The 27,850-nt window shown below is 29.6% G+C and overlaps 1 protein-coding gene across 1 annotated transcript; it reads left to right on the forward strand.

Annotated features, from left to right (window-relative positions):
- Positions 1-4,230: 4,230 nt before the first annotated feature.
- On the forward strand, positions 4,231-27,170 carry LOC123301432. The gene is made up of 8 exons (XM_044884170.1): positions 4,231-4,285; positions 4,376-4,538; positions 9,394-9,539; positions 11,664-11,927; positions 16,811-16,894; positions 18,811-19,243; positions 22,746-23,162; positions 26,607-27,170. The coding sequence occupies exons 1-8, from the start codon at positions 4,231-4,233 to the stop codon at positions 27,097-27,099; spliced, it is 2,055 nt and encodes a 684-aa protein (XP_044740105.1). The 3' UTR covers positions 27,100-27,170.
- The last annotated feature ends 680 nt before the right edge of the window (positions 27,171-27,850 follow it).

Here is a 27,850-nt window from a genome sequence, read left to right on the forward strand (position 1 = left end):
GTGTTTGCGTAAAACTTTTATTGCCAATTAAATGTAAATATAAAACAAAGCTTAAATGAGGTTTATTTTTCAGAATTCACTATTGGTGAAACGAAAATGGAGAGGCGCGCTACAGAAACGGCAGTTTTTTTAAAATTTATGGATGATGTGTTCGATAGCGTCAATGGTTGCGGACCTTTCAACGAAGGAGGAAAAAAACTCAAAACTCAGATTGATCTTAAGGAAGGGGATAGCTTACAAGTAAAGTTTTGGAGAGAGGCTATCCCCATTTTCAAAAGTATGGAATGCCACGACTCGAGTGGAAGACGAATGACACGCCCACCGACTTTCAAAAATTGGGTGTTTACGTTGACAAATTTAATTTTACTGACGAATAAATTAAAGGATCTTGGAATTAAGACGTTGGTTCCCAGGTTTTTGAACCAAGATCCCTTAGAGAATTTTTTCGGTAAAGTTCGTCAACGAGGAAGTCGGTGGTCGAATCCATCGTGCCATGCTTTTGGACCGTTTTACAAATCTCTTCTGGTCACTAACTTAGTTAGTAAACATTCTGTGGGAGGGAATTGTGAAGATGATGGGTCGGATTTGCTGATTCCATTGCAAACATTTATCCTACAGGTAAATAATAACTTTTGATTATTAACAATTATTGATAACTTTTGTTAAATTTATTTAAGAACTTGATTATGTTTCTACGTTTCTAAAAAATTATAGTTAGAATAGTTATTTTTATCGATTTTAAAATTTTCTGAAAACAGTTACAAAAAATTACTTTTATTTGTTACTAATGGTTTTTTTTTTCTTATTAGAGTGAAAATCAGGAGAGAGGAGAAGCGGAGATTACAGCGGTTGAGATTCAATCTGAAGTTTTGAGTAATGTTTTCAATGATTTAGAAAAAAATGCTATTGCATATGTAGGCGGGTACATCTTAAAAAACATTAAAATAAAAAAGTGTGAGAAGTGTAAGTATAATGTGTTTTTGCAGCAGGAGGAGGAAAATGAATTTTTAAATTTTGTGCGCGAAAAAGAGTTTGGGGGGGCCGTTGCTACTAGGCTTAATTATATAAATAGTAAATTTTTATTAAATATGACTAAGGCGTATAATATTGCCAAATTTATTTTGAAAAATGACCCAAACAAAAAACATTTGTTAAAAGTGATTAGGAAAACGGTTTTTCAGAACGTAAATTTCGACTTCGTAGAATGCGAGCATTCTACGGAGTTGAAATTTAATATTGTGCATAATTTTTGCAAGATGATTGTGTTCACTTATTTTAACGGATTTAATAGTATATTGGCCGGTAAAGATTTAAGATCTTTGCCTTTCAATAGTAGTAGCTTGTATAAAATCGCGAAGAAGTTGCATGACCAGTACAAACATGCTAAAAAGTAAATAATTAACAAATCTTTTATGTTTGGGTATTTTTCGGTTGTTAGATATAGTGAGGATGTCCTAAAATCGTCCCATTTAATTTTGTTAAAATATTTTGTTAGAAAATTAATGTAAATTTATTTATTGTAATGTTTTATCTTATATTTTATTTTCAGGTTTAATCCCTTGGTTTTTTGACATATTTATAACGATAATCCTATCTTAGGATTAAAACTTAATATTTTATTGTGTTTTAGGTGAAAGCAGGCAGTTACATTGTTTTAGAGGGTGTATTTTAATTTATTTTAATTTTAAGGGTAATATTTTATTATTATTTGTTTCAGTGTGATGCGGTCTCCTTCGGTTTTTTAAATATTTTTTAATTTTTCTAATTTTAAGATTTTTTAATTTTAAGAGGTTTAATGCTACTGAAGAGGATTGCCAAAGCAATCGAAACCGGTCTAGCTAATTAATAATTTTATAATCTAGCTAAATATTTTTATTGTGGGTCCTTAAGGGGATATATTTTAACAAAATGTATTGTAATGTATTTTTTTGTTTTTTGTTTTTTTTTTTAATGTATTTATTTATTTATTGTTATGTATTTTTAATGTATATAATAAAATTATTTTATTTAAATTGGTATTTGTTTTTGTTTACATATAACATTTAAATAATATTAATATAAACAATTTAAAAGGAAATAATATGTGGTGGAGTTCCTTGCTAAATTAATTTTAGTTCAACCTTTAGACGTCTGTAGCGCACAATTTGATAAATTAGTTGAGATTACATTCTATCCGTAAGGTTATATATTCTATGATTTCATAACCTCAAAATTTAAAAAATCATGGCTATTAATAAAGGTTGCGTTCTTCACGTCATTATATGATAAAAGTATGCAGAGTGAATTAGTGTCAGAGTGTTAGTAAAGATCCTGTAAAACAGAGAGCGATAGTAGGTACTAAACATAATTGGTACTTAGTAAAAATTTTATCCATAATCATCATTTCTAAATTATAAATTACACTTAAACAAGTAAAAACAAACAATTGAATGAGTTAATTGTTGAAATACCATGAATAGACAGTGTTGATTACACAATCGTTTGTTTTTTCGTCATGCAAATAAAGAAAGGTAGCCACTCTTACACACAAAGTAATAAGAGTATCTTTCTTATCACTTCCTCAGTAGATATAGAATATTCTTTAAACAAACAAACAAATGCATAATATATGTAACGTATAAATTTAAAATTAATACAATAACTATATGCATACTATATAATGTTTCTTACCAAATTTGCGCTTTCACGGGTTAACAACGATGTTTACGAAAAAATGATTCAAACAAAAGCTGTTTATTTTTTAACAGTTTAAAAGATGGTTCTTAACCATCCATTACTTGTAAACTCAAACGGTTTACAAGATGAGTTCTACGAACCCAAGATCCAATTGTTGCTCATTTACGAACTTGACCTCACTTTTTACGTCCTAAGTTCGCTATAAAAATTTCAGCTTGCAATTTTTTTCGTTTTTGAGTTATTGACGTTTAAAACGTCAAATATTTTTAATAATGAACAACTAATTAATTATTAATTATTTAGCTGGAGCAATTATATATTCTGAAGAGCATTTGAGGAGAAAATTATTTTTGATATATAATAGTTTTTTAAAATATAAACGATTAAAATATGTAAATGTAAATTGGAATAAATTTTTTAATAATAATATAATAATAATAATGCGGTTTAACCTCCGATTTTCTGACATATACCTATAACAGAGTCCACCCACATCATTATTTTTTAATCTTTATTTATTTAACTACATCCATATTATTACAATTACGTGTATGATGTGGATGGAATTGCAGTTACTTCGTTCTAAGTAGTCAAACGGTCAAAGTCTAACGCCTTAAATTAATTTTTTAAGTGGAGCAATTGTACATGCTGAAGGACCATTTCAAGAGTGCAATTTTTTTATATATAATTTTTTATATTTAATACATTATTAATATTTGGTGCTAACTAGTTTATAGTTATTATGGCTTGAAGAACCCAATACTTGAATCATGGGTATTTTACAAGGACACTCGACAACTTCTAATTTTTACGCTATTCAAAAATTCTCTCGACAGAATTGAAAAAAAACTAGGAGAGTTAAAAGGATTTTTTTAAATAACATTAAAAAAAATAGCAACACTTTGTTTTGTTTTCGAGATACTTATTTTGACTTAAATTGGTCAAAATTAGGAACTTATGCACAATTATCTCGTGTTTTAAACGGCCAAAATTTCTGAAACTTTGAAATTTAATAGTAATTGCCCTATTAAATTCTGAAATATAATTTCTCGTTAAATTCGGTCGAAAAAAATTTTCCCAAAATTTTAGCATAGGAACTGCAAATACCATGCTGGTATAATACCTTAAATTAAACTGTGTGCTTTAAAAAAATACTTAATTTTTTTCAAGGTTGGCCTCGGTAAAATAACTCAAGTCTAATTAGGATTTTAAAAAAATGGGAAATATTTTGTGTTTATGTAGAACACACCCTACCCTAATCAAACATATCTTTGCGGGATCCTAAACTTTGTATAAAAATTTTATTTACGATTTGCATATTATTATACCTACATTTACGTTTTTTAACAACTATTTTAATTGAAAATTATTTATAAAACTCAATAAATAAATGTTATAAAATGTAAAACTATTGAAACTCGGTGAATAAAAACAAACTTTCGAGTAAAATATTATTCAATGAATTAAGTACAAAAACTCCGTACCATAATATGGGAATAAAATGGCTTAAGCCCAATTTTTTTTATAAATTTCATAGTGATTATGATTTAGAAAATGTTTTGTTTGTTTTCGATATTATTTGTAATCGTAGTCATTAATAATACTGAAAGTGAGTTGAGTAGTTTTGAATAATATTATATACCAAATTTGGTATACATTTTAACCTCAAAATAAATATTGTCAAAATTTTTAATTTTAGGTGTTAAATTACAAATTTACGCAAATGATACTTATATTAGTAAAATTTATATCGGTAAAGTTAGAGAATCATTACGTTTGACGTGTAAATTATTGGAAGACAACGATTCACATTATAATAAATGTATATTAGAATGGAAAAAACCGAAGTTCATTCAAAACAAGTGAGTATTTTTAAACATAAAATTTATGTTTAAAATGGTTCTTTTGTTAGGATATTGTTTTTAAATGAACTCAAGGATATTTTTATATATTATACCAAGTATATATGAAATATGCAAGGTATATTAAGTTTAGTCCCAAGTTTGTAACGCTTAAAAATATTAATGCTATGAACAAAATTTTGGTATAGGTTTTATGAAATCACCTAATTAGTCCATTTTCGGTTGTCTGTCTTTTGTCTGTCTGTCTGTCATCACGATAGCTCAAAAACGAAAAGAGATATCAAGCTGAAATTTTTATAGCTTGCTTAGGACGTAAAAAGTGAGGTCGAATTCGTAAATGAGCAACATAGGTCAATTGGGTCTTGGATCCGTAGGACCCATCTTGTAAACCGTTAGAGATAGAACAAAAGTTTATGTGTAAAAAATGTTTCTTATAAAAAAATAAACAACTTTTGTTTGAAACATTTTTTCGTAAACATCACTGTTTACCCGTGAGAGCGCAAATTATATGTAGTATGTATTATATTGGAATATCAGTTATGAAATATATGTGTAATGAGTAATGTGACAGAGTAATCAACACTTTCTATACATGGTATTGCAACAATTAACTCAGCCAATTGTTTGTTTTTATTATATAAATGGAATTTTGCCAATGCCAGAAAAAGAAAAGGTGACTAAACTGGTGTATTTTTAATTCGTTCACATATTATTTATCAAAAATTGGTTAATTGGTGCGAATTGGGGGCAATTTGAAATTTGTATAATAACAAAAGTTTAGAAAATACAATTTACTAAAGTTCATTCTGTTAGCATTATTTTTCTATGTTTTAATATTTACACACAGATATAGTTACGTGGTCAAATTCTAAAATACAAAATTCGTTTATCGTCAATATCTCCGCAAATATTTTAAAGAGAAAAATACTTGCAGGGTAAAATGCAATTTTATATTCTAAAACTTATTATTTAAAATTTCATTTCAATTTGACTTTTATTGATCGATAGTCTAGCCAACAAGTTCTAAATTCATGAAATATAGAAATAATGGTTGCAAAAATACGTGTGATAGCTTGTTGAATTCAGAATGATGTCTACAAAAGTATGCGAGAAGCGTTTTTTAGCACATAAAAAATTGTAAAAGTTATAAACAATTAAAAATGAAAAAAAAGGTGTTTCGCCAATATTTCATTTAATATTAATATTTAATTATTCAGTGTGAGATACTTGTTTTTGACGATATTACAACAATCTAAAAATGACGCAAAAGACATATTTTCAGTGTTAAATTAAAATTTATTAATAACGGAGATAGATTTCTGGAAGTGAAAGTTTTTTATTGGAAATTTCCTCCTCTTTCAGAATCTTTGTTTTTAAATTTTTTAAATATAAATATTTTATGAAATATTGGCGAAAAACCAAATACCATTTTAATTGTTTATAACTTTTGAAATTTTGTATATGCTGAAAAACGCTACTGGCACATTTTTCTAGATATCGTTTTGAATCCAGCAAATAATCCAATTAATCTACGGAGGCCCAATGTTAAATTTGACAAAATTGTTATCAGAAAACCAAAAATATTTTGTTATAGAAGAAAAAAGAGACAAGAAACATTTTTTGTTTACGGCTAATCAATAGCTAATTTAACCGAAAAAATTTGTAAAAGCCAAAAAAACGGTTTTCTTGTGATTAAATTTAACGTCCAATGCAAAAAAAATTAAATGGGAAAGTTCTAGATCTCAAAAAAACCTATCGATTGACGTCTGGTTGGTCCGATTTTAATGCGTAGGTGCCGAGAAAACTTAACAAACTTAGCGAAAATAGTCATTTTTACATTTGCTTATAACTGTTTTTCTTTTTCGATTTTAAAGTTGTTATTTAGTGAAGTTATGAGTAATTGATTCAAAATCTTCAGTTTTTTTTTTAGCAAAAAATTTTGAAAATTGCAAATAGCAAGCAATTGCAAATATAGCAACAAAGATACAAAGATAACATTTGTAAATATTTTTTGTAACTTAAAGTAAGTATTTATTAGTAACGTATGCGAGTTTTAGAGCTCTACGAGTTTTAATTTTTACCGCGAAAAACCCATCCCAAAAAAAAAAATGCTTCTTAAATATCATAATCGAAGAAGTCTAGACGAACAGGTTAAGCCCCAAAAAACCGCTCTTCCATAAGCCCTCGACCAAGAGGAAAGTTTTTATGAAAGGTGTCTTTTTTTGAAAAAATGTGATATTTCGAAAAAATTTCAAAATTTTTTGCTAAAATAAAAACTGAAAATTAGTGAACAAATTACTCATAACTTCACTTAATGTCAACTTTAAAATCGAAAAAGAAAACAGTTATAAGCAAATGTAAAAATGACTATTTTCGCTAAGTTTGTTAAGTTTTCTCGACACCTACGCATTCAAATTGGACCAACCAGACGTCAATCGATAGGTTTTTTTGAGATCTAGAACTTTCCCATTTAATTTTTTTGCATTGGACGGGCAACTTTTTTTTTAATCGCAATAAACAGTTTTTTTGACTTTTGCGAATTTTTTCGGTTAATTTATTTATTGATTAGCCGTAAACAAAAAACGCTATGATTTTTGGCTTGTTTTCTTCTATAACAACGTATTTTTTGTTTTCTCACAGCAATTTTGTCATCTGTTTCGTAGATTAATTGAATTAAAGCTATCAGACGTATTTTTAAGAGCATCATCTCTATTTCCCACCAATTTGAACTTGTTGACTAGAATATAACAGATCAATAAAATTATTTTATTTGTGTACAAGGAACTGTTAAGTCAGGATTGAACTAGAAAACGTACAAATGTCAGGAAATGTTGAGATTCTGAAAAAGTTACAGCCCCCAAAAAAGATTGCGGCCACAATCATCCAAAAATCGGCCAAGTACGAGTCAAGAGTATGAACCCGTTCATGATATATTTGGTGCATAACTGCAAAGGACATATTTACAAAATATATGATGCTCTGACCAAGATAGATTTTTTACACTGTAGTTATTCCATGCGAGCAAAGCCGTGGGACGAACCCTAATAAATTAATAAACCTGTTAAATGTTAGTTTGTTCGTTCACGAAAACTGCAAAAGTAAGTGTGTGTTTGTTTGCACATCACAGTGTCACACTTAGACTCGAAACTACTGAACCGATTTTGATGAAATTTTAACAACTTCAAAGGATATCAAATTAAACTAAACGCTGGTATACACTTAACATAAGTGTATTAAGGTTTATTACTTACAAATTCAAATTAACGTTTTTTTTTTTCGCGAAAGCGTTGATAATTTTATCGCCCAGGTTCACATCTTTGTGTATATTTAGGAGAGCTAGTCCGAGTAGTGGTATTTTGAACAGTGATGTTTACGATTTTTTCGGTTAACAAGATGAGTCCTTTTTTCATTTGGTTGAATGAGCAAAAAGAGAAAACTGATTAAAACCTCCAACTACCCCCCTAAAAAGGGGATGAGGCTCCCCTGAGAGACCGAACTGTGAAAATTTCCAAGATGCAAGACTTTTTTTTCTTTATTACGATGATTTTTTATTTAATTTTATTGTGTTTAAGATGTATAAGAGTTTTTTGATTATTTAACATTCAGTCATGAAAAACACAATCTTATACATGTATAACATATATGCATATATATAATACATATATAACATATATATAATACAAGTTGACTATTTATTAATTTTATAAGTCAACTTTTACATGAACCGTTTCATTAAATTATCAATTAATTGTTTATTAACAAATAGAAACATTAACGCAACTAACTCATGGTTTATAAATGATATTTAATGCCAAAGAAACAGATTCCACGAGGTTTTAGCAAAAAGTGAGCGGTATATTTCATTTGACTTAATCTGTTGTATCTTTGACTGTACTATTAGTACAATGAAACTAAATATCTACAAATGAAGGAAAAAATCAGTTTTTTACAAATTACAAAAAAACCGCATAGAAAAAGATTTTCAAATGAAAAAGTATCCATCTTGTTAAATATAAAGGTTATTCCTTATAAAAAAATTAATAACTTTCACTTGAATCATTCTTTTGTAAACATCACTGTTCACCCGCAACTTAGGAGAAAACTTTGGCGTTCATTTTCTCCAAAACTATAAAAGTGTGTTAATTTTTTTCAGGTTAACTTCAAATAGTGTTTTTTTGAAATATTCTAGAAAAACAAAAAAATTCCAGAAAACACTTGCGAAAATTTCGAAATTTTTGCAAATAATTTCTGAAATTTTTTTTTACGAATGCTTTACAAAACGACTAGTTGAAATCAACACACTTTTTTTAAATAATTTTGAAAGAGAAAATGGACACCAAAGTAAGTTCTTAAGGGCTCTCACGGGTAAACAATGATGTTTATTTAAGAATGATTCAAATAAATAATACATTTAAAATTTTTTTTTCTATCGCTAACAGTTTACAAGAGAGTCCTTTGTCATTTGATTGAATGAGCAAAAAAATTCCATTTTAAAATTGGCATATCTCGGTCAAAGTCTCATATCTTTTAAAGATAGCAAACCGAAAAAAAAAAAATGTGTTCAAATACCTCAGCTAGAATTACTTTTAATTGAACTTTTTTTTATTTGTTGCATAGTTTTTTTGTAATTCCAAAAAAACTGATTAAAACTCCCAACTACCCTTCAAAAAAGGAGGTTAATTACGCCCCTGAGAGGACGATTTTTTTTTACCAAGTTTTTACAACCTAATAAAAAACTGTGGAAAATTTCATTATGATGCATTAATTTTTTCTTTATTACCATGATTGTTTATTTAATTTTGTTGTGTTATATATGTTTATTGTAAGATTTCTAATTCCTGTTATTTGTTTGTAGTCACAATCGAATAAGACCTAACATTGAGCAAAATGAAGCCACCTTGGACATATTATCGCTTCAAAGATCGGATATTGGACAATACACATGTTTATGCAAAGCCTTGAATTTGACTGCAAAAATAACATTAAATGTAAAACCATTAAGTAAGTTTTAATTTATTTTTCTTCAAATTGTAGAAATAGAACCCTAATCAAATGTTCTCGTGGATATAGTAAGGAAATCGAATGTCACATGTCCGAGATTTGTAAAAAAAAATACTTCTATGTATTAATGCTTTCCTTTCCTTTGTTTCTATTATAATATACTGCCCCCGCCCCCCAAAATAGTTGACGCTCTTAAAAAAAAATTTAAATGTACAGGGTGGACCATTTTAATCTATAATGGGTAATAGTTCGTTTTGTAGTTAGCCAATAAAAAAATAACTTAAACAAAAGTTTTAGAGTTTGATAGTTATCAGAGCAAAACTTTATGAGACATTTTTTAAGGAAATTTTGATTCCGCACATGTTTTGCTTTCAACTTGTATCGCTTAGTGTTGGTAGTTTCCGAGTAACAGCGATTTTAACAATTAAATTGTTAATAACTTTTGTTTTCACCAATTAACATGAAATCGACGCACATGTTCGTATTCAGCGACCTAAAAACCTTCAGAAAACACTGCGTGTACTCATCCGGTTTTACTTCTTACGAAACTCCCCTGTCCTGCGAAATGACTAAAAGAGATACAAACAAATGTTTGATGACTTTTATCTTGATTGTTCTTATAGTTCTATTCGAAAAATAACTTTTCTCTTCTGTTTGTTACATGAATGAGCTTTTATGAAAGCAAAGAAATAAAACCATGCACATTTTCTATTATACATAAAATTTAAAAAAAGCATTAGTACATATAAGTATTAGTTCGAGAACCGTGAAAACAATACAGTTGGGTGAATGTACCGGATTTTGATATTCCTTAAATTTTGAGAAATGGCTAATTTTTTTTAAAATAGGTTTTTTTCGTTGTAAAAAATACAGAAAAGAAGAATTCTGGTTCCAGAACGATCCGTACGACCTTCTGCACGCGGTTATTACCTCTACATTGTTTTCTTTGTTGACGTTTTCTTGAATATCTCTGCTTCTATCGAACCCTGAACATAGCATAATAACATATAACTTATGATCATAAAAATGTTGGTAAATAGAAAATTTTCAATTGTACCTTGTAATCATGCAAATCTGGATTTTTTTGAGTGATTGCATTTTTGTTTTGTAATATTTCGGTTCATAATCAGGATTTGAAAAAAACCGTTGGCACTCTCTGAAAGTACATAAAAACCTGCAATTTAAAAAAAAAGGTTAAATCCGATGATTTGCCTGAACTGTACGAGCTGTTGAAATTTTTCAGAAAAATTCATTTTTCTCAAAATTGAGGTTATGTATCGGGCTAAAATTGATCAAAATTTTTAATGATCACAAGTTACATCTTTTTCCATATTTGCAAATCAATTCCTTCATTTTTCGAAAAGTTATCAGAGAAAGTTGAAAATATGATGTTACTGCGGTTTTCTTGAGATTTTTAGGTTATTTTTCTATGTTCAGGGTTCAATGGGCAAAGTTGATACAAAAATTCATTACAAGCAATTCTTTTTTTGTTCACCTCAATACAATCAATAGAATCCGAGATATTCAAAAAAACGTAACCAAAGAAAACAATGTAGAGATAAATTGTCCCAAAACCGCGTGCAGAATGTTGTGCCGATCGTTATGGAATCGTAAATCTCCTTTTCTGTATTTTTTACAACGAAAGAAAGCTATTAGGAAAAAAAAGTATTGAGACATTTTTATATTTAATTACCTGATCTACAATTTTTGTCTGAGCTAATTTTATGATAAAACTTTCCGTTTGCAGAAAATCACGAAAAAACTTTTTTTTGACCTTTGACCCCGCTTAAATTTTTTTCCACGTCTCGGATCGATGATGACTTTTTGCTCTCATTTATTATGGTATTTTGATCAAAACTACCAAATTTCAGCCGGGTGTCAATTTTTCTACCTTTTTTTTTAAATTTGACCGGTTAATTACTTAACTAATATAAGTATTGTTTTCACGATTCTCTAATTTTAAAGGATTTTAATTTGAAAATGTGTCAGTAGATTTCCATGTAAAGCAGAATTACTTAAAGAAAATTCTTCTTTATTTTTATCTTCTTTTGACAGTATTTTGTTTTACATTGGTTTTGTTTGGGATCTTTTGGGGAAAAAAAATCATTAATTTGTGTTTTCTAGGTATCCCATATTGTGGTCAAAGTATGTTCGTATGTGAAAAATCTGAAAAATGTATTGCACAACATTATGTTTGTGATGGGAAAATTGATTGTAAATATGGCGAAGACGAACATTATAATCAATGTGGCACAGACGCATGCATTGGTAAAATTCGTAATTGTAAAGATGGTCGATGCATTCCAGCAAATTGGTGTTGTAACACTGATTTAGATCCAAATTGTACTGTTAAAGAGCGTCCATCATGTTGCAGGCAACAGTTTAAATGTAAGTTTTTAATATTGTAATAATAATATAAAATGGGTTCATTTCAAAAGTATCCATCCTTAATAACTTTTAAACTTATGTGATTATTGTTTTGAGTGAAAACACGTCGATTTAGACATGGAGGGGTAAGTCCAAAAATGGTTCCTAGAAAATATAAGTTTTCATCCCACCCACCTCAGCTTTGAAATTTCAAATGGCATCCCCTGCCATGTGATACCTTATTTGAAAGGGCATACAATTCTCTTTTCAACCATGACAAAAAAAAAAAGAAATCGATCGATTGGTTCATAAGATAGACTACTCAGAAAATGGAATTAATACCTTCCATCTTCAGTGTAGTTTATCTTAAGAACTAATCGATCGATTTCATTTTTTTATATCATGGTTGAAGAGAAAATTGTATGACCTTTCAAATAAGGTATTACAAGGCAGGATTACCATTTGAAATTTCAATTTTGGGGTGGGTGGGAATGAGAGATAGAACCTAAAATTTTGTAGATGCCATTTTTGAATTTCTCCGTTCATATCTATATTGACGTGTTTTCATTCAAAACAATAATCACACCAGGTCAAGAGTTATTAAAGATGGATACATTCCATCTTCTGTGTAATCTATCTGAAGAATCAATCGCTCGATTTCATTTTTTTATTATGGTTGAATAGAGAATTTTATGCCCTTTCAAACAAAGTATAGCAAGGTTGGGTGAGCCATTTGAAATTTAAAAGTTAAGGTGGCTAGTGGTGAAGGGGTGAAACCTAAAATTCTCTAGGTACCATTTTTAAACTGCTCTCTCCATATCCAAATCGACGTGTTTTTACTCAAAACAATATTCACATCAGGCCAAGAGTTATTAAGGGTGGATACTTTTGAAATGAACTCACTATATAATAAATCTAATTCAGTGCACTAGTTAGACAAAGTCCTTCCCTAACCGCTTTTAATTTTCTCTATGACTTGCCTTGCGCATTTACACACTTCCTGTACATTTAACAATTCCAACGTTTTTTTAAGTGGCCCTTTTTCTTTTGAAATCATAGGATGTCCATGTAGTCGTTTTATCAGTCAGAAGGAATTTTTTGCGAATACTTAGCATGGATTGTTCTTGTGCACACTGGCATGAGTGAAGTTTTTTTGCAAATTTTTGTAGTTAGTGCCGATCCATATGCCAGCACCTGTAGTACACAGGCATCCATCTTATTCTTCCTCAGAGTTATTAGTATGTCACCCTTGAGTATATGCTTTAAGAAACAAATTTTTTTTCCATGAATTAGTCATCCTGGCGTGAATTTTATTAGGACCGTTTGCATTCAAAGACTCCATTCAAGAGAATCGGTATCTGTTGGGTATTCGACATATCCTATCATTGAGCATGATTTATAGCTGCCCAGCATTTTTCGCAAGCAAAACTATATCATCTGTAAAACGCAAGCTACAGAGTCCAGGATGTCTAACGGTTTTTGAAAACTTGAAAATCCTCTTGATTTTTTATTTTATTCTGGAAAACATAGAAATGTCCTTAAATTTTTGTCGCCTTCTTGAAAATGTGTATTTTTGTACTTAACAACAAGTACGTCGAGTTTTCGCCTTTTTTTATCTCTATCTAATAGCATTTTGAAGCTAAGGAAAGAAATCTCTTTTAGCTGGTCATGTATCCGTTTCTGAAAATTATCAACTTTAAATAGTTTTTGCACTCTGTAAACGTACATGGCGTCTTTATAAGTGTAAATTTAAGATAAATTATTAAATTATTCTTTTTAATAAAAAAAAGTGTTCTTAAGGTAGTACGAGGTTAGACTTGTGGTTGAAATTATTTGTACCTTATTTTCAACTTTAAGATGAATTTTTTTATAACTTCATGAAAGACGAAAAATAACAATAAAAATTTTCGATATTTGCCTTGGTTTTCGAAATATTGAAAGCTAAATATGTAAAAAAAATTTTCAATTTTTGATATTTTGAAAATTACTCTAGGTTTTCGAAATATCGAAAGCTAAATAATTAAACAAAATTTTCAATTTTCAATATTTTGAAAATTACTCCAGATATCGAAAAATTTAATTCTTACTTTTCGTCTTATATCGTCCAGTTATAACATAATTCACCATCAAAATTGAAAAGATATATTTTTTTAACTTGTGTCCACACTACCGTGCTCATACATTGTTAAGCACATGTATTTTTATCAAATTATTGTATTTGAAGTATGGCTTATCTGTTAGTTCATCAGCTAGAGACATTTTTATATCATGTTTAGGACGTAAAAAGTGAGGTCTAGTTCGTAAATGAGCAACATAAGTCAATTGTATCTTGAGTTCGTAGGACCCATCTTGTAAACCGTTAGAGATAGAACAAAAGTTTAAATGTAAACAAGTGAAAACAAACAATTGACTGAGTTAATTGTTGAAATACCATGTATAGAAAGTGAAAATGTTTATAAAAAAAATAAACAACTTTTGTTTGAAACATTTTTTCGTAAACATCACTGTTTACCCGTGACTCGTGAGAGCGCAAATTGTATAGTATGTGTTATATGGGAATATCAGTTTTATATATGTGACATGTATGTATGTGTAATGTGACAGAGTAATCATCACTTTCTATACATGGTATTACAAAAATTAACTCAGTCAATTGTTTATTTTCACTTGTTGTAAAACAATTTTTTTTTTTGTATCACTAACCCTTTATGACTTATAAGACTTTGACGAAGTGCACGGTATGGAGATATAGCCTAAAACAGTTTTCCTTAAAATGGAGGAACTTCCACCTATTTATATTTTTGTAAGAATTTTGTGCATTTACATTCAGAACGTCATGCTGAACCAATTTAAATAAAAAAAATTACTCCTGTAATTTAGTGCATTATAGACAAGAGTAACTAGCTTCTATTTAACCTGTACTATATAAAAGTTTTTCCATTTTGGCGCTATACGTTCTTCAAGTTGCAATTTTGAAATCGTTTTTCTCTAAAACGGATAGCGCGATTTGAATAAAATTTGGTGTGGTGACACTGTTTTTCATACAAAAAACTAATATCAACCTTATGATACTTCAATAAACGAGGAGAAAAAATAAGGCGAATTCTTTAAATTTTGACCTATAGCATCGATTTCGAAAGAAATTTGGGATTAAGCTTTGTTTAGCTTCTGGCTCAAAAGGTATAAGGTGCCTAGTGGTGCTTTTGCCCTGGGAGTGGTAACCATCCCTTCTAGGGGATGGAAAAATATATGTTGAAAATGCTAACGGGAATCGATAGAGCGATGAAATCTAAGCAAAAAGTGTGGTTTAAGTATATTTCGAAAAGTCAATACTTTCCGAGCTATTGGCGATTGAAATTCGGAGTATTTAACGTTGAATAACTGAAAAATTTGATTTAAAAAAAAATAATAATATATTTATACATTTTGTAGACTACTATAAAGAACCTTGAAAATGAAATAAAGTTTCAAATCATTTGAACGAAAATTAACGGAGTTATAATGAAAACAAAGTTTGCCGTATTTTTTTTTATGTTTTATTCAGCACAAAAACTGATCAATTTACCTCGGAAACTGAAATTAATGCTTGCCGCTTTCCAATTAACCTTATTTAGGTACTGAAAACATGCTCAAAAAGTTCTAGCAGATTCGGATATATATTTTTCGAAATATTTTAATTTAAATGCAACAAAAATTTTCGAAAAAAACAAAAGAAATTGTCTTTATCGTAAAATAACTAGAAAAATAATAAAGTTACAAAAAAATGTTCAGAGGTAAAAAATTTAGCTCTTTCTCCACAGAATATTTTACTAACAAACATTTTTTTGTAACTTTATTATTTTTCTAGTTATTTTACGATAAAAACAATTTCTTTTGTTTTTTTCGAAAATTTTTGTTGTATCTAAATTTTTAGTTAAAAATAAGAATTAAACAATACTAATTATTCATATTGGCGCGTTCTTTATGATTTTAAATATGGTTTGAAAAAATGAAAACAAGTGTTTACTAATTTAAAAAAATTCCCGAAAAATTTTACGGAATCGTTTTTCCTTCGAGCCTTGTCCAAAATGAACTGATTTTGAGGACCATCGTCTATTTTTTTGTTGTTCTGGGTATGGAATCCTAAACTCGCACTTAAAACATAGCTAAGAACACTTTCCGTTAAATTATCTTTATAACGAAATAAAATAATAAAAATCGATTGTAAAAATAAAAATATCTGAATCAAATGCAAATTATTTTACGACTACTCTTTTTTCGATGCGTAAAATGAAAAATAAGTAGTACCTTACTTAGAGATCACAGATTTCTGAGTTTGATAAATGAGCATTTATTAATCCCCGAGCCAAAAAAGGGTCTTATAAGTTTGACCGCTATGTGTGTGGGTCTATATGTCTGTCTGTGACATTGTAGCGCTTAAACGGATGAACCGATTTTGATTTTTTTTTTTGCGTTTGAAAGAAAATTTAATGAAGAGTGTTCTTAGCTATGTTTTAAGTATGAGTTTAGGGTTCCGTACTCGGAACAACTAGAAAATATGCGATAATGCTCAAAATCGGTTCAATTTAGAGAAGGCTCTAAGGAAAAGGTAATTTAATGGAGAGTGTTCCTAGATATGTTTCAAGTGCACGTTTAAGGTTCCGTACCCGAAAAAAATGTCGGGGATTCTTTAAATTTTGTAAATTTCATTTGTTTGGGACTTCGCTTTATTTGATAGAGCGTTGTATAGACTTTTTAGAGACACAATGTAAATAGCTTTCGTAATAATAACGAACTCTCCTCTCTGATTAACTGAAATTAAAGCCTTTAGAGGCAAATAACCAATTTAAAATATTATTAAATAGAACAAATTGAAGATCAAGTTACTTTCAAGTTGCGTAGTCTTAATTCATAAATTGTTTCAGTGATTCAAGAACAGTCATCTGGATACAGTGAATATCATAGCTTTAAGCATGGCTTACTCAAAGCTACCATCTTCACATTGTTTGGTAAGTAGTTTTTGATAGTTTGTTTATGATGACAATTAAAAAAAACATTGCAAATGATTCCACAAAATCTTCTATGCTTTATGGTGCGGCATCATCTTTTTATACCATGTACACATGAAATATATACAGTATATTAAGTTTAGTCCCAAGTTTGTAACACTTAAAAATATTGATGCTACGAAAAAATTTTTGGTATGGGTGTTCATAGAATCATCTAATTAGTCCATTTTCAGTTGTCCGTCCGTCCGTCTGTGAACACATTAACTCAAAAACGAAATAAAATATCAAGTTGAAATTTTTACAGAGCACTTAGGACGTAAAAATTGAGATAAAATTCGTATATGAGCAACATAGGTCAATTGGGTCTTGTAAATCGTTAGAGATAGAACAAAAGTTTAAATGTAAAAAATGTTCAAATTTCAAATTATTCAATTTTCATGAAACATGGTGAAAGTGTTTCTTTTTTATTACAGAATTAGCATGAATTTTTATGAAACCGAAAAATAATTTTTTATTCTAGATTTTCAACGGAAAACTTTCTTGATGTTTTTTTCGATTCTCCTACTCTGTCCGGGCTCATTTGAATCGTTGAAATGTCTACTTTAAAATGGTCCATGTATGTGTATGGTTTAGTTTTTATTATATCGCTTAAAATCCAGAAAAACCGAAAAAAAACCATTTTTCATTCATAAACACGATAACTCAAAAACGAAAAGAGATATCAAACTGAAATTTTTATAGCGTGCTCAGGACGAAAAAGAGATTCGTAAATAAGTAGGTCAATTGGATCTTGTATTTGTAGGACTCAACCTTGGTCAATTTGTACATTTTAGGGCATTTTACAACATTTTTCGAAGACTTACATATTCTCCGTTCTTTGACTTTAATTAATCGTTATAAATAAGTTTCGTCTTTGCTATGCAGCCGGATCTTCCAACCGTATACGGTTTAGAAAACCAATAGCTTACTCATGTATTGGGTCAGTTCTATCAATAAAATGTGGTCTCAACCTTGCTCCACCAGCTTCCCTATCATTACATGACATTTCAACAACTGTCAATTGTTTTTTCTCTTTTTTATATATAAAATACTTGTATACTTGATACAATATAACTAGTGTATGCATACTATATAACGCTTCTAACATATTTTTCGTCCTCACGGGTAAACAGTGGTGTTTACGAAACAAAGTTTCAAAGAAAAGTTGTTTAGTTTTTTATATGAAAACACTTTTTATATTTAAATTTCTGTTCTATCTCTAATGATTTACAAGATGGGTTTTACGAATCCAAGAACCAATTGTCCTATGTTGCTTATTTACGAATTCTAACTCACTTTTTACATCCTGAGCACGCTATTAAAATTTCAGCTTGATATCTCTTTTCGCTTTTGAGTTATCGCGTTTACGGATGAAAAATGTTTTTTTTCTGGATTTTAAGCGATATAATGAAAACTAAACCATACACCATACATAGACCATTTTAAAGTAGACATTTCAACCCGGGTTCAAATGAGCTCGAATAAAAAAATTTCGGTTTCCTAAAAATTCATGCTTATTATGTAATAAACAAAGAAACACTTTCTTGATGTTTCATGAAAATTGAATTATTTTTGTGCGAGAAAAGAATAAAAACCAAAAAAACAGTTTTTCGCGGTTTTCTCATGAAATTTGACGTTATGTTAAATAAAGTCTCGTACAAAAGTTTTTAATTTTTGGTTTTTTGCTGAACGTTTTTCGCTAGGAGGTCATTTTTCTCCTTAAATTACAAAAAAAACCAATTCAACCCCCTAAAATCAACCCCCATTTCACCATTTCCAAGGGTCTCGAATTTAATTGTTTAATTACACTAGTGTGTATTGAATTATTTCACAATTGTTAAAATATAATATAACTTTGTTTATGTTTTCATTTTCAGTTGGAGCCGTACTATTCTTTTTTCTGGTATCAATATGTTTACTTGTATTGTGTCGCATCCATATCCATTCATGTCCAGCGAATCAGGACATACGTGAAGTATGTTCACGTACACGTATCCCATTCTATGATTTTTATTTATATTTAAATCGTAATTGGAACAATTTAGACCATTCGTGTGTTCAACAACGACCTGCATTACGTAGTGCATTATATTCCAATGGCCAACACCAACGCCAACGCCAACATCGTAGCCAACGTGTTGCGGATCAAACCAATAGTAATTTTAGTAGTGGTTTTGATATCGGTAGTTCAGTCAATCGTTCCATACCTCATAGTATCCTCTTAATGTCCTACTTAAATAATGAAGTTCAATATATACATAGACCAGCAAGTCCTCCACCATATTCAGAAATATGTGATACAACTATTGGGTAAGAACCTTTATTGTAACTATTTACTAGGCTAAGATAATATAACAGTTGGCTTGAAAAGTTCGTAGGCTAACATAGTAAAATGCATTTTTATTTATTATTTAATATAGTTGTCTTCGAGGGCGATACAGCGATTATATCGGTCATATAATTTTTCGATATCATTTTTATTGTACGATTTGCCTGGCCTCAAAATAGGCTTCAGTTTCGGCGATTACCTCTTCATCGGCGCAAAATCTCTTTCCAGCGATAATTTCCTTGATTGCCGAGAACAGAAGTCGCTGGGGCCATTGTTTTTATTGATCCGTGACACGATGCATTGTCTTGATGAAAAAGCGAGTTGCTTCACTCAAAATGATATATCTCACAAACTACCAGTATAACTGATTTAATACTGGTAGCGCCATCTATGTGCCAACCTACGAATTTATCAGCCCACCTAATATAGTGTGGTCCATTTAAGGTGTTTCGATACCAAAACGAAAGTGTTGCCAAAAAACTTAAATTTTGTGTATATTAATGAGTATTTAATACGCCTTCTTTATAAATTTCAAGTGGATTCTCTGTACGGTTTTTACATTGTGATACGGTATTTGATGAAGAAGTCGTAATAAATGATGGTTTTTTAGTCAATAAGTGCTTTTAAAACGGTTACCAAATACATAAAAAATTTTCATCAATATTACTCAAGTTTTAAGCTTTATAATCATATCAAAAATAAGAATTGAGCATAAAAATGAAAAACTTTTTCGTAAAAACACTAACTTTAATAGTTAATTTCTCATAAACCATACAGAGACGAGATATGCATTCTTCACAAAAGACGTATAAAAAGATGATTAATTGATAAAAATTGATAAACAAAATTTCAAATTTTTGGTATCATTTTCATTTTTACTTTTGGGAAAGAATTACTGTCCAAGTTGCTCAACTTGGAAGAGAATTTTACGAAAATCGACATGCTTGCATATACTTTCAAAAATTTTTTATCGTTGGAAATTTATCTTATTAAACGACCCAATGATAAAATCGAATTTGATGCTACCCAGAAACAAAAAATTGGGTTGTGTAGATTGAATTGTTCTTAAAAACGTGCTATAGTTTGCATCTCTGTAGCTGTTTCACAACATAGTCTAAAAAATTCATAAAAGTCCAAAAGTAGTTGATACTTTCCGGGCTTAAATTCTCGTAAGACATAGCAAAATTTTATGCTGGACGTTAAAAATGTTAATTTTTAATTTTTAACAAAAAAAAAAAAATATATATAAAAAATTGACAATCGAAATAAATTTGTCAAATTTTTTATTATAAAAAATAATAATTAATGTACATTTAATCTTCTGAAATTAAGGTAGTACCTACACGAAAGTGATATTCCAAGAATTTCTCAAAACTCAGAATATAAAATATTTAATTCATAATACACTTGCTGTTAAAATTAGAAGATGATTTACCATGCCATACATGAGATATTAGCAATTAAAAGTGACGCAATTTGTACGTGTACATGGGAGAAGTGTATAAAAATACACAAATTTACAAATATTATATTTATTTACCAATGAATGACGTCCACCATCTCTATGAAAAACTAATATAATGTAGAATACTATATTTAGAAAATATATAAATAAAAATAAAAATTATTTACCATATAGTTTCGATAAAAAACTTAAATAAATAACTCGTTTTAGCGATATTTTTTGTGGAAAGCATATAAAAACTAATGGTAAAGGTATATATCAAAGAATGTGTGTGTATACGTATAGAAGATTTGTTAGTGAGTAACTACAGTCTTGTGAAAATAATATATGGTATATGTATAATAGTCATAGCACAGTTAATGCACTGAATGATAGTATTAGTCCAAAACTTTTTGACTGGACGGTCGCGGAGGAACTACCTTAATAGATATCTTTTATAAAGACAGGTCAAATCTTGATCAACTAGCCGAAAATATGTCCAAGATAATAGTATCCTTGTATTCTAAAGCTTGGCAATGTTCTTTAAACGAGTTCCGATATGAGTTATTTCAGAAATCAATATCTCTAGCCACTTTTAAACTACAATTTTACCACCCACTGTGAAAGCAGCTAGGCAGCATACAATGAGGGTTTATTTGAAAATGCAAATATGGCAGGGAAAGGATATATTAAAAATAAAAAAGCTTCATTTTTGATGATTTTTATATAACGTATCTTAACCAAATCCAACTCATTCGATAGATCTTTTTATTATCCTACCGAAACTTTTTCCTGTAGGATGTTTCGTTTGTTTCTTCTTTTTTTTTTTTTTTAAATGAAACAGAGATGCAAACTATAGTACGTTTTTAAGGTTGTTTCAATCTATATGGCCCGATTTATTGTTTCCGGGTAGCATCGAAAAAGCCGATTTTCATAGAATTACTGGATTAGAATACAATTTTCTGGAATGTTCCTTTCCATTGTAAATTTAAAAAAATGTTGAAATAATTGGCGTAAAATTTTTTGGCTTCGAACAAGATCACGTCAAAAAAGTTTTAAAAAAATAATTTTTTTCACTTAAAAATTATTATAAACACAAAGTATTAAATTTTTGAAACTCTTTTGAGTGGTTTTGTTAAGTATATATTTAATAAACGTAGGCAAAAAAATTTACACCAACTATTTAAATAGTGGAGAGCCGTAAGATTTATACCTTAAAATCCAAGATCAGTCAATGGTTCTTTATAAAATTTCCAATAAACTCTTGACTCCTGAATAAAAAGGTAATTCGTTTTTCGCCAATATTTTATAAAATATTAATATTTAAGAAATTTAAAAAAAAAAAAGATTCTTGAAAAATTGAATTTTCTTATTTGTTTATAATATACTACCCACAAAAGAATTAGCGTTGGCGCTTTAAAAATTTTTTTAATTTTCTCAAAATTTGAAATAGGTATATGTCGGTTAAGGAGAAGAAAATTTCCAATAAAAAACTCCCACTGCCGTAAATATATCTCTGTTATTTATAAATTTTGATTTAACGCTGAAAATAGATTTTTTTGCGTCATTTTTAGATTGTTGTAATATCGTCAAAAAGGAGTATCTCACACTAAATAATTTTTTTAAGGTTTTAAATATTTATCAAAGATAAAAAATAAAGGAGGTAGATAGATTTCCGGGATTTGGAGTTTTTCATTCTATTCCTTCTCCTTAAGAAAATTTCCTTCTCCTTAAGAATCTTTTTTTTAACTTACTTAAATGTTAATATTTTATAAAATGCTGAAAAACCTCTAGCACATTTTTCTAGACATCATTCCGAATCCAGCAAGCTATCACACTTATTTTTATGACCAGTATTTCTATATTTCACCAATTTGAACTTGTTGATTAGACTATAATACTTATTAAAAAGTTTCCTATGGTCTATTTTGGTTACTTTCATGAATTGGGTTACTCCAATTATTTTTTTAAAATTAAATCAACGCTCAGCTTAATTTTTTAAGTACATTTTTGTAACAAACCAGATTTCTTTATTATAGAATAACAGATCCACCACCGCCGTATGTGAGTCGTGAAAATATATCGGAACCTGTAAATAATGACGACCAATGTTTACTTGGACGTGGATACGTTTTAGTTACAACACATAGTGATGATGAAGATGTTAATCAAAATATTAATGATACAAACACAAGTTGTGCAATTTACGATTCACCTACCCCCACTCCTTCCGTACCGGATACTAAAACTGTACTACCAAATCAATTAAATACATCGAAGAAGTATGATATCAAAAAATTACGACAAGAATTTCTTGGTGCGACTACCTCAACAAATTTTTCCGATTCGGAATGTAGTACATCGGATTGTGAATTTTCTACATTATATTCATCCTTATACCCAACCGATATCGAAAATAATAATAATATTTTCGAGGAAATTAGTGATAATAAAAAGTAAGTATGTAATTAATTATTTATTAGTTTTTTTGTTTTAAGGGGGTTAAAAGTACTCTTAAATAAATCTTTCTTTTTAGAAAATTATTTTTTCAATTTTATTATGGTGATTTCAGGGTTGACCATGCAAATCGACTAATATTTCAGTATTTCATCTGTGAAGGAAAAATATTTTAAGAGTATTTTATCCTTTCAGATACATGTCTCCGTATAGAATACCTTTTGATATCAAGTAAAAAATTGAATTTTCTTATTTGTTTATAATATACTACCCACAAAAGAATTAGCGTTGGCGCTTTAAAAATTTTTTTAATTTTCTCTAAATTTGAAATAGGTATATGCCGGCGAAAAAAGGTTGAGTCTTAATATATTATCCGATAGCTTGTAATTTCTAGTTCTTGAATCAATATCTCAAACATTTTTATCACCCCTTAACATTTTATGCGCAAAATAAAACTTTAAGGTTACTCTAACAAATGCCGGAACATCAGCCAGACCGTATTGATAAGCGGAGAGCTAAACTAGCAAAAAAAAAAAAAAAAATGTAACGAACATTTACGTGGCTGATGTTTTTTTAGAATGTTAACAGAGATGTTAAAAACAGTTTGCCAAAACATCAGCCAGGTAAGCGAGGATCGTAAGTGTGAGTGGAACGTCAAACCAAATTTACAGTTTTTTTTTTGCATGTTTGGCTCTCCACTCAGGCTTACGGTATCCGGTTGCCTGGCTGATGTTTTGGCAAACTGTTTTTAACATCTCTGTTAACATTCTGACAAAACATCAGTCTCGTACCTGTCCGTTGTAAAAATAAATTTGTTTAAATGTTTGGTCTTTCCACTCAGACTTATGGTTTGCGGCTACCTGGCTGATGTTTTGGCAAAATTGTTTTTAACATCTCTGTGAACATTCTGACAAAATATTAGCCACGTACCTGTTCGTTGCAAAATTTTTTTTTGCATGTTTGGCTCTCCGCCTAGACCTACGGTCCCCGGTTGCCTGGCTGATTTTCTGGCATTTGTTAGAGTAACCTTAAATCTTTATTTTCCGCAACAGAAAACTCACGTACCTGTTCGATAGTAAAACTTGTATGCCCCTCTTGCTCTGTTAATTTAATATGTATTTTAAAAGCGTGCGCGGGGTGCATAAGTATTTATATAAGAAATTTAGTATGTGCAATCGAAAGTTTGTTTATTTCTTTAAAGTGCACTTATATTGATCTTTATACGAGCTTTTAAGACCGAGTTATTCGCCGACAAATTAAAATAAACATTTTTCATTTTAAACTGCTGGATCACCTCAAATAATGACCTTTTATCATGAGGCTGTTGACTATAAATATTCGTCGCTAATTAAAAGAAGAGAAAGTGTTGGAGAAGAGTTCAGAAAAATTTTCAAATGAGAGAAATCTGCAATGAATACGACATGAAATTGTGAAATCCAAGGCTCGCGTCAAATCAAACTCAAAACTCGAATGTACAGACTGATTCAGTTTTGTTTCTGACTCATTTACTATAGGATCGATTAATAAATCATCGCAATATTTTATTAAATTTTGCTTGTCTTTTTCTCAACAAAATGAAAATTTTAGTGAAATCTCTTGCATTCAACTTTTTGTACCAAACTCTTTCCGTCATATCTGGGTCAACGAAGTTAAAAGCATTGCCGGACAGGTCGTCAAAAATTCATTTGAAACAATGGAGTGCGTTCAATATTTGCAATGAACTTCGCGTTTTGCCATTTTTACCTGTGACAACAGCGACGAATGAACGCTTCTTTTCAATTTTGCGTGCTCTTAAACCATACCTTAGATTGAAAATGTCAGAAGATAAGCTAAACGACTTAGCCTTGTTCAATATAAATCTAGAAATCGGTCTAACCAAGAAATTGTCTCCTCGTAAGTTGATTTTTATGAGAGTCGGTGGAATATGTTTGTCTGAGTGTACTCAACAAAGTCATATACGTATTTGTGCTTTTTCGTTTTAGAGTACGTCAGAAGTACCCCACTTCCAGACACCACATTCTCTTTATTTAGTATTAAAAAAAACTATTGGATTTCATATTTCAATTTCCATTCATATTTTGGAAAATTTTCAACATTTTCTTATCCCTGATAATTTTTACGTAACCTCACCAGTTTCGAGCTATAAGCATTTTAAAAACAAGAAATGCGGATTTTCACCGACAAAATTTCATTTTTAGCGATTATTTTGTTATTTCGGTCAAATTTGAAAGCTATTAGAAATTATGTTTTGTCGGTGAAAATCCGCATTTTTGTTTTTCAAATGCTTATATCTCGAAAATTGTGAGGTTAGTTAAAAAATGTCAAGAATAAAAAAATGCTAAAAATTGTCCAAAATATACAAGAAAATAAAAAAAGCATAAGTACGCATGTATATGACTTTGTTGAGTACACTCAGACAAACATTTTCTACCGGCTCCCATAGAAATTATCTGACGAGAAGACAATTCCTTGGTCAATTGCTTCATTTCCTACAGTAAATATCACATTGACTGAATAAAATGTTCTCTTACTTGATAAGAGAGTTTCCTGTTTTTATTGACTGAATAACCTAACATGATAAACATAATCCTAGCTGAAATGCTATATAGTAGATCGCATTTTTTGGGGCGGAGTCCGACTTTTTAGTTATGGTTATGATGGCCAAAGATTAGTTTAAATTTGGAAAGGCGGGATGCTACCCCTTGAGGGAAGGCCGCCATCTTGGTTTGAAGGGGTGAATTTGTTTTTTTTGCAATAACTGCTACACTATTGATTTTAGCGAAAAAACTGCCAGAAGCATTTTTGTAGAGAAAAACATTCTTACAAATAAGTCCCATGTTTTTATTGCGTAAGTCACATATGAACAATCTACTGAAATGTTAGTGAAAAATTGAGACAAATAATTTTTTTTTTTTTTTCGGCGAAAGGAAGGGAAAAAAATTATTAATGAAAGTTATAGACAGCATAACAATCAATAACATTTGTCTAAACAATTGTGACTGGTTTCAATTATGACTGGTTTTCTCGCGTCAGAGGTAGCCAAATTTGCGCACTCCTAAACAAGGCACATACAGAGTTATTTAAAAACAGCTTATGCGTCTCTAAAATATTAATAACGCTATTTGAGAGTAAAATACCCATATATGTTGCTATTATGGAATTATTGCAATGTGAGCATCGTATAATTTCAAAATTGTTTGTTTCAAATTTTGCACTAACTTCCCAGTAAATTGTTTAATATGTGACCTTTTTTTTTGTAGAGAATTTTATTCTCTCGACATTTTTGCGCTAAAATCAACAACGCGTTTTTAAATTTAAACTTAGCATTGACCACCCTAACCATAACCAAAAAGTCGGACTTCCCCCCAAAAATGTGATTTAAAAATTTAGGATGATTATACTATATCGTTTCCAATACTATTTTAATTTTTTTTATTTTTCAGTGATAATAAAATTGATAATAGTAGCGAAACAACCTTAAATCAAGTAGCGACATCATCTGCAGCAACGACTACAAATGGTGTAAAATTACGTGAAACACATGTAGATAGTACAGAGAATGTAGGAAAACGTTCAACAAATACAAGACGACCGCGTAGTTTAAATTGTGATATTTATTTACCATCACGTTCATCACAACAGAGTGATTTGAATTCAACATCAACAACGAGTAGATTGTTACCTCCATTAATTAAATGCAATAGTGGTAATTTAAATTCATTCTCTGATCATGATGACGATTCAACGTTCACCGATAGTGATAGACCACCAAGTAAAAGTGGTCGCTTACAATTAAGTATACGACATAGTATCGCTGATTTATCACCCAGTGGCTCTAGCGAATATAAATACTTTGAGATACCTACATATGATCGAGAATCGCGATTATTAACTTTACCATTACGTGAGAGTTTTATTGGATTGCGTAAAGAGTGATGTATTCAAACATTTACCATTTTGCGATGTGTTCAGATTAAATGGAAGCCATTTTAAATAGAGTTGCCGAAAAACGCGACTTACGAAATTAAAATTCGTCAAATGAGTACGAAAAATAATAGTTTTTTGAAATGGTCGCATGGCGTTGGGAATTAAAAATTTTGTAAAAATGGCGCCTTTTAAATGAATGAAGTCGATTAGATTAATAATTTATTGTTTTCTGTTCAGAATTTAGAGTATTTTTTGTTATTGTTAAATTTTTAACAATAGATAGAAAGTTTGAATAATTTTTAAGTCAACAATTTCTGGATCACAAAACTGTACAAACTCTGTTTTACAAAAATTATTGTTAACTTTCTCTACCAAAAATGGGTATCACTTTGAAATTCTTTTTTACCATTTGGTAAAAATAAACAGAAATAATGAAATTTCCCATTTAACTAATTTAAATTTCGTGCGTTGCATTTGTCCGATTATTGAATGGCTTCTAAGTTGGAAAATACTCTGATATCTAGTGAATATTCAGATATCTTAATATTATGTTACGATTTGGTCGTAGAATACGTCACAATGTGTTCTTATTCGATTTAAATTGAATTTCGACACGTTTTTGTAATTATTACTGAAGATTTTGATAGATCTAGGTGAAAAAGAGACGGTGACGATATCGCAGTCAAGCTTGCAAATACATCACATTTATTATTCTAAAAATAAATTTATATATTTTTATTCGATTTAAATCGAATATTTG

This window comes from Chrysoperla carnea, chromosome 5 (genome assembly GCF_905475395.1).
Source record: "Chrysoperla carnea chromosome 5, inChrCarn1.1, whole genome shotgun sequence".
NCBI classification, from domain to species: Eukaryota; Metazoa; Arthropoda; class Insecta; order Neuroptera; family Chrysopidae; genus Chrysoperla; species Chrysoperla carnea.